General features: G+C 32.3%; 1 protein-coding gene across 1 annotated transcript; it reads left to right on the top strand.

Moving 5' to 3' along the window:
• The first annotated feature begins 1,544 nt into the window (after positions 1 to 1,544).
• Positions 1,545 to 2,743, top strand: LOC145112275 (protein DOG1-like 4). The gene has a single exon (XM_079048456.1). The coding sequence runs from the start codon at positions 1,674 to 1,676 to the stop codon at positions 2,556 to 2,558; it is 885 nt and encodes a 294-aa protein (XP_078904582.1). The 5' UTR covers positions 1,545 to 1,673; the 3' UTR covers positions 2,559 to 2,743.
• The last annotated feature ends 6,304 nt before the right edge of the window (positions 2,744 to 9,047 follow it).

The following is a 9,047-nucleotide window of genomic DNA, read 5'->3' as shown; positions in this document are numbered from 1 at the left end:
TCAATGGAAATACCCAGAAATGGTGTTCTCCGTAGAAATAGTATTCTTGCTTATTTTGATGATCCTCGATATATAAGAAAGAGCTCGGGACTTACTAAATATGAGACTCGAGAACTAAATTCAATCGTCAACGAATAGGATTTGATTGAGCATCGAGGAGTCAAGGTATTTTGGCCAAAATACCAAAAGGAAGAATGGAAAGATGAACTTCTCATCATCTTACCATAATGGGTTCAGAAGACATAAAAGCACAACCTTTAAGGTTGGAGTTCGTCAAACTTCAACCAAACATTAACAAAAGGAACAAAATCCGTAAAATCATAAATCTAAGCTTAACAACACATAAAGCTTCAAACTTCAAGACTTACAATGATCCAGAAGGTGCTCAAAAGGTTGAATCTAACTTGCTTCTTGCTTTCTTACTTCACCAAATACACACTCTTCTCCTTCAAGGTGCATAAACAAACATGATAAGCTCAAATATCAAAGAGAAAGGCTATGGTTTGATGAAAGTGCTTTGAGGATGATGGAGGCCGAAGATGGAGCAAACCCTAAGCATCACATACTTTAAATATGGATCAAAGCCCGAGATCTAGGGTTTTGGGCACTGGCGGCTTTGTGAAGCTAAGCTTAAGCTTCACGACGCGTCCGTCACGACGTGTCTTAAGTGTGGTGTCAACACGAATTACACATTACCCAAAACTCAACTTTAAAGAATTCAATCAATTTAAATAGTTTATAATTGAATAGCGGATGATACATTAAATGTCGATATAAATTAAAAAATACATTATGTGAATGTGGCATGTGTAGCCTACTAAGAAAACACCAAATTATGAATGCACATATAAATCTTACGATGAAAGCAAACTTTTATAAGGAATTAAGATACATAATTCATATGTTAATATTCAGTAGTTACATTCACATATGAATGTGGCATGTTCCATAGAATTGCCAAATCACGAATTCTCATGTGAATCTTATAATGAAACAACATTTATATAAAAAAAAATACTTTGGGATATCATTTTATCATCAAAGGCATAACAAATTGCCTCTAATAATTAATTAAGGCATCATACAAACATCCTTCTTCATCTTCTATAGCGTTCAAAACGTCATTTTGAAGATAACTAAATCATGATCGAATGATGTAACAATATTGATCATGTTTTTTTTTTAAATGACTAACTCACATTTACTAACTCACATTTATTATTCTACTCATAAATGATTTAATCGTTGAGATTTAGTACTTTGGTTCTCTAATTATTATTATTATTATTATTATTATTATTATTATTATTATTATTTGTGTGTATTTATTTGATTGTTTCTTTTAATATAAAGAGTAAAAGAACATACGATGCCTTTGAGAAGTCAAAATCAATGAATCTAAGTTTGATGAGATGATATCCGAATATAAAACTTGCATGTGGACAAAGCATAAAAAGTGACAAAGAAAGGGACCAAAGCTGTCAATTTGCTAATAGTATTCGCCCATTGTTTTTCAATTTCTTCAGATGCATGCATATAAACCCTAGTGGTTTTGGGGTTTTGGCGGATGTTTTGGAATCAACTTGCGCCCCCGAAATAAGTTCCCTCTTTTCCATCGTCGTCATCACCACCTCCAAAATCCAATATTCTGCAACTTGCAATCTCTACAAATAATGTCAGTCAGGCCCAACAGCGCAGCTTTTATGGCGCAAGCTATGAATGCAGATAATCCTCACCGTGAAACATTCCATAAATTCTTCGAGTGTTGGATCTGCGAGCAGAATTCGTACCTTGAAGAACTTGTTTCCGTCGCTAACAACCACAACCCGACCGAAAATGACGACGCCGTTCTGATTCCATTGATCGAGAGAGTTGTCAGGCATTACGAGCAGTACTACCAGGCGAAATCAAATTGGGAGAAACGAGATGCGATTTCGATGTTTTCGCCTGCGTGGCGGAGCAAGCTTGAGGATGCGTTTCTGTGGATCGGAGGATGGCGGCCGACGTTAGCAATCCACCTTTTGTACTCGAAATCAGGAATTCAATTAGAGGCTAAAATCGGTGATCTAATCCGTGGATTGAAGACTGGGGATCTAGGAGATTTGGCACCGAATCAGATGAATCGAATCGACGAATTACAGAAGAAAGTCATACATCAAGAAAGAGTATTAAGTGAGAAATACGCCAAGGAACAGGAGGCGGCGGCGGACCGGTCGATGGTGGAGCTTTCTAACGTGGTGTCGGAAATGATCAGGACGGAAGACGGCGAAGTAGATTCTGAGAATGAGGAGAAAGTGGACTCGATGTTGAATTCGAAGAAGGATAATTTGGAGGAGTTGTTACACATGGCGGATGATCTGAGACTGGAGACGTTGAAGACAGTTATTGAGATTCTAACCCCGATACAGGCAGTGTATTTCTTGATCGCGGCGGCGGAGCTGCATCTCCGGTTACACGAGTGGGGGAAGAAAAAAGACGCCAATGGAACTGAAAATGGTATTGCGACTGGGACCCACAACCATGGTAGCGGTTTGCATGTTCCTGACGTTAGGGTTTGACCGTTCTAGCTTTATATTATTTTTTTAAATTTTTTTTGGCCCTTTTTTTATTGCTTATGTTTAAAAGCTTAACTGGAAAAAGGTGTGATTTATATTTTTAAATTAAAAGTCTTAGGAAAAATAATTTTGCTCTTTTAGTTTTGGTATCGATCTAAAATATTTTATAATAAAAGTAAGAATATTTATATCTGCTGTCAATTTAATATAAAAGTTAATTTAAATCGTTTATATCTACCTCTATATCTTCATCTTCGGCTTCCTATTTTAATAAATAAATCAATTTTTGTGACATGGCTTATCCAAAATGTTCTAATTTTAAAGTTAAATTACTAACTTGCTTTTAACTTTTTCAATTCGAATTTCTTTCTATGTCATTATTTTCGATCATTTAATATACCACCAAGATTAGTCAAATTCCTTAAAGTGTAATGACGACTAGACAAATATTGATGTGATTCCCAATTATACGGATAAATTTGAATCCTTTCTTAATCAATTTTCGTTTTTATTTAGTAAGTTGTTTAAGTATTTTTACATTTAATCTGTAAGGTTTTTCATACGATTTATCAGATCAAACCCATCACAAATTTAAACAAATTATACAATTACACCACCTCATGCTATATATTATTTTCGTTTTTAATCTTTTGTATATTTAAATATAAATCATCATTTATATATTAATAGATTTTACGTATATAGTCCTTTATTTTTATATTAATCATTTATTAATATGATCATATATTAATACTAAATAAAACGTGTTATTTCTTAGAGAATTTTCGTTAAAGGTTTTGTTTATAATTTATAATTATTGATTTCTATTTATCCAACACTTAGTACCATTCAACTATATAATTTTTTTTTTCACCATTCAATATATAAAGTAGTCAACATATTTTTAATTATTTACAATATTTTATGACTTAAAATAGATATCAACTCATCCGTCCACTAATATTGATCTCTAAATAAATGACCATTCATATGGTTTAGATTATTTAGATTATTTAAGTAGTTTTTTTTAAATAAATTTAACTAATATAACTTCATCTATCTAAATGTTTTAAAAAAATCTCCTCATTTAATTAGTAAATTTTTAAACGCAAATCATATTTTTATATGAATGTATAAATACAACAATATCCGTTCTTTATTTATATAAGAGTTAATTCAATGGTATTAAGTGGTCAATTAAAAAAAATCTATAATAATAAGTTATAAAAAAAACTTCTATTGAAGATGCTCTAAGATAGCCCATCACAGGAAAAAAAAAACATTTTTATGCTTTCTTTTGGATACTTTGAAAGAATAAATTTCAAATTTTATTTTCGAAAACAACGTTTTAAACCATGTGATGTTTTATACATTTTTAATTAGTTATTGAAAGTATTACTTGATTAACCCTCAAACAAATATAGCAACATACTTTGTCATTTTTACTGTTATGGTCTTTATACTTTAATATTTACCATAGTAGAAATGTATTTGTGATTTTCTACTCAAACAATAATTTTTTTACTGGAAAAACAACTAACCACCTAGCATGTTATTTATTTTTTTCAATCCACTTCAGATATTAGTTATACTTAACAATCATACTTTTACCGACATACATTCATTATTATATATAATGATGGTTTGCAAATTTATAATTAAAGATTATGTTTTTTTTATCATATAACTCATTTTATCTTTTTACTCTATTCAAATTTATATTCCATTATACAAAATTATGATTTTATCAAATATCTACACATACAAAACATAAATCAGATATTCATAATAATGTATATATAAATTTTCACTATTCATTATAAATTTACAGACAAAACTTCTATCTTTGTAAATTAGTAAATGTTTTGCAAATCTTTGATTAGTCATTACGATTGAAATTATCAATAGTGTTTTTCTTTCTTAACCGTGGTTTCCACGTGTATTAACCTAGTATCTAATAAAAGAGTACATTTTTGCCATGTGGCTTTGTCTACACCCCTCCTCATCTTCTTATCTTGCTCATTTTATCTAAATGAAATGCTGAAAATACCCTTATAGCCTTTAAAACTCGCATGCCATTGCACTCCTCTATTTTAAGTTCAGACTATCTTTTAGGTAACCATCATTCATTTCCCAAAAAACAGTCATGCAATTTGAATTCCAAAGCAAGAAATCATGGATTTATCCATATTTAAAATTGATGGGTATGCTTCTACCTCCATCAACTATTTCTTTTCTCAGGCCATTGGTTATCTACATTCTTATTTCCACATCCAGGAATCAATTAGATGTGTGGTTTAAATTTATCGAGTTTGAGCATGTTTTAAGGGGCTATAAAGATGATAAACAAAAATAGATGGAGCACGGTAAACTGTATACGTTCTCTATGAATCTCATTTAGAAAATGGATCGGTCAAGTCACATAATGTAGATTAAAGCGAATGTGTTTTCTTTAAAACTAATTGTAACTTTGGGTTTGTTTTTCCAGTGCAAGTTCAGCATTTGTGATTTTTGAATGATTTTGGGACAACTGGTTTGTAGTTTCCTACCATGGATTCCTAATGGCCTTCTTGAACGCTCTTCTCAAAATTTTGTCTTATATTTATTATGGAAGCAACATATTCGATATACAAAAGAGCTTGCAAGGAAGGGCTATAAGGGGAATACACACTAGTGGGTTTTAATATAACTATACACACTAGATATACGTAGCGGAATAATCAAAACAATCCCTATGTGTACATGCATCCTAGGATCAAGGTTTTACTAGTTATAAAAACATACATTTGAATTAAAAAAGATAGAATTACTAAACCAAAATTTGATCTCTTAATTTTCACATTGTGACTGCCAGCTCTTGCAATGGATAAAGGACCTAAAGGAGAATCCATCTAGTGGAATCAGGGACTCTCAAAGCCATTCAGAAAAGGAATTTCGAAAATTCTATAACATTAGAGAGATGTTATAATTTTCAAACTCAATGAGAGAGGAGAAAAGGTGCGATGATTTCTAGGGAGAAAAAGTTTAAAGGGTTTGATCCCTAGCACCCTATTTATAGGCAACAACTTAAATCCTTAAGTTGGTTAGATTCATAAGGATAATCATTATCATGTTCAAAACCTGTCTTATCCCTATCTAGGACTCTCAAAACCATCCCCTCCTTATATCCAGGAGGGTTCTGGAATATTCTAATTAATCTCAAGGAATTAATTAATATTCTACCACTTTAATTAACTAAAACTATTTAATGAATTTCAAAATAATTTTCAATTAATTTATTAATTAACAATAAATTAACAGCTTATCTTTTTTTTCTCTTTTTTCCTTATTGCTTATTGTATCATGAAGCCAACACAAAAGGACCATGTTATTATTATTATAAATATCACTAATATTTAATGACATTGGACATTACTTCCAACAGTCTCCCACTTGCACAAGTTATCAACTATATGAGGTCTAATACTTTCTTAATAATCAACAGAGATTAGTCATCCAATGCAACTGGCAAACTCTGATCACAATCAAAATTTAGTCCTTAGATAAGTGATCAATTATTCTGTAGCGCCCACAAATTCGGACTAGACATTTAAAATATAATAAGTGATAACTATTTATAATTAAATCCTTGAATAGGATAATTATTCATCATACGCGTTACGAGCAATAAATAACATTTTAATTAGAATATTATTTAGGATAAATAATTTTCACTAAATTTGTAGCAGTTGTGATAACGATCTCAAGGATATAAGAAACGCTTAAATATGACTTCGTATAAAGAAGTTATGGATTTTTTGAAGTTTCGATGCGACACAGTACATCAGTGTGCGACACAAAAATCAAAATTTAGGTCGGTTGATTTTCGCCAAAACAATGTAAACGATAGTTGAAGATCTCATAAATACGAATTCGTCGATATAGAAACAATCAAGAATGAAGTTCGTATGAAGGAGTTATGATTTTCGCACGGACTTTAACATTGTAATCTCTATAAAAATATGAATTTAAAATAGAGTGAGAATTAGTTATTAAGATCTAAAGGAAAGTTGTAGTACTCGGAATTACCTACGTGTGGATATAAAGAACGTCAAAAATAGAGCTCGTATGAAAAGGTTATTGCTTTTTGAAGATTTGTGAAAAATACCTTGCCTGGTGACGTGGCGGCCCGAGAGCGCGCCACGTGGCAAGGCGGTGAAAGAGTCTCCCAACCGATATGATGGTGTGGCCCACTGAGCGCATGACACATGCCTCCATGAGAATCGGACCGTGGCAAAGATGAAGCGGCTACTAACCGGACGATGTGGACGAACAGGCGCATGACATGTGACACCTCAAAGGACCAGACACGCCTTTGAGGCGCGGCACACCTTTGGCTTATGGCGCAACACGCCTCCCTAAATTCCCTATAAATATGCCTCATTTCACACATATTTCTCTCCATTCCTTTGGAGAATTTCTTTCAACTTAAGTATGAAATTTTGGGGTTCTTGGGATACTTTAGCAAAGCTCTAAGATATATAGGAGCCCGGCGAATAGAAGCTTTCGGTTCGTACTTTCTGCTTGCGAACTTTTCGTTTTTTCATCAAAAACTTTGTAAGTCAAGCTGCACTTGTTATACTCTAAGTGTAACTTATGTTTAAGTTCATTACTGCTATTATGAACCTATAAACAAGATTTATCAATGATTTCATGTCATAATATTGATTGGTCTACTTACGAGAGTGATGTCTAGGCTAGATCTAGTGAGGTGTTTAAAGTGGATTTTCCAAACAGTATACTCTGTATGCCAAACGAATCCTACTTCCGATGTGATCTTACCTGGTTATTCCTTACTTGATAGATCTCGATGTATTCATTGGGATTGTTGAGGAATCCGGGAAAATAGTAATAAAACCCTTATTAATATGGACAAATACTAAAGCCTAGTAATATTCGTATTTAGGATGTTGGAAAGGGATAAGTTGAACTATTAGCAGCGGAGCTAGCTTTCCCAAGGATCTTCCACCTAAATCAGGTGAGTGCATAGTTACTTTTATGAAAATGATTTTAATACAAGGATTATTAAAAGTATTAAATATATGTTGGAAGTTTATACGTGAATTATATGCTTATTAACTGGAATATGTGGTAGATGTATATTTGATGACTTACGTTGTGCGAACCAGATATGGTTCTATATGTGTTAAGATGTATATATAATATTATCACATGATAATAATAATAGAAGTATTATTTATAAGAAGATAAATATGTATTAATACCTAATACTCTACATTAAATGAATACACTAAATTAGGATAGTGTTTCCTAAACATAGTCAGTATTGGAAGATGATGATAGGGATTGTGGTTTAGTTTCTAAACTAAGACGTACAAAGGATGTTTAGATCCAATTAAGTTGGATAATATTGTAGTCATACTCTACATTGGGATGATTTCATGAAGACTATATTGATGGTGAATAGTGAACTAGTCCAGTTGCAAACTAAGGTTTGTCAAAAGACATTTAGTTTGAGTTGAAAGAGTGCTTAGTTATACCTTGTAGTGTAAAGATATTACATAGACAGGAGATATGAGTTGAAGGATGATTATGGAAATTGTAATCTTGTCTAGCTATATGCTAAAGCCTAGAGGATATGCTTATTTCAGTTAAGTTTGGACATTGGGTAGCAATATATAAAGGGTGTGTGTGAAATTGGAATGGAGAGTAGAACTCTGTTCGAAACATTGTTGTGATTCTATGTGGTACATTTTATGTACAAGAGTAATATATTGGTATTCCCCATCCTTTGAACATAACTTTTTTCGATGATATTGTTGTGATTTGATGTGGTACATTTTACGTACATAAGTCATCTGCCGGAGTGAGGTGAAGACCATTGATTAAACTTAGTCTTGTGGAATACGATGGCATACTTATAGTCTGTAGGCGTTAATGAACTGTGTGTTCATTCACCGCACTTTGTCCCCCTTACAGTTGCCTTTATTGACTAATGCATGCTGCCAAGGACACCCTGAAGTAGTATAGTCAACTTGTTGTTTATAGTAACCCATCAGGATAGATCTTAAGATCATTATATAGGATCAGTATGTAAGGATCGACGAGATGGGGTGTTGTTGGTAACAATTGATTGTGCAGGTTTTAGATATATATATATATATATATATATATATATATATATATATATATCATTAAAACATTATGGAATTGAAACCCTTATGTATCTCACCAGGTTTCCCAACCGGACCCACTCAGTTTATATGCATCACAGGTAGCGGTATTAAGATTGTTGAAGACTGGAATAGAATGTTGAGTGATTAAAGAGAAGACATGTAATAGTATTCAGGACCGTTAGGTCTTTGCGCTGTAACATATGTTGTGTATTGATTATGACATCCATAGAGTTTTGATATTTTGAACACATCATTTGTATTCAAAATGTTTTAATATACTATAATTTTCCGTAAACAAATATATTATAATTTTTAA

This window comes from Lactuca virosa, chromosome 5 (assembly GCF_052849685.1).
Source record: "Lactuca virosa cultivar CGN04683 chromosome 5, Lactuca_virosa_CGN04683_v6, whole genome shotgun sequence".
Lineage (NCBI taxonomy): Eukaryota > Viridiplantae > Streptophyta > Magnoliopsida > Asterales > Asteraceae > Lactuca > Lactuca virosa.
The sequence above is the reverse complement of the archived record's forward strand: the minus strand, read 5'-3'. Positions and strand labels throughout refer to the sequence as shown.

Coding starts and splice junctions, on each gene's coding strand:
- LOC145112275 (XM_079048456.1), top strand. CDS start 1,674: ATGTCAGTCAGGCCCAACAGCGCAGCTTTTATGGCGCAAGCTATGAAT.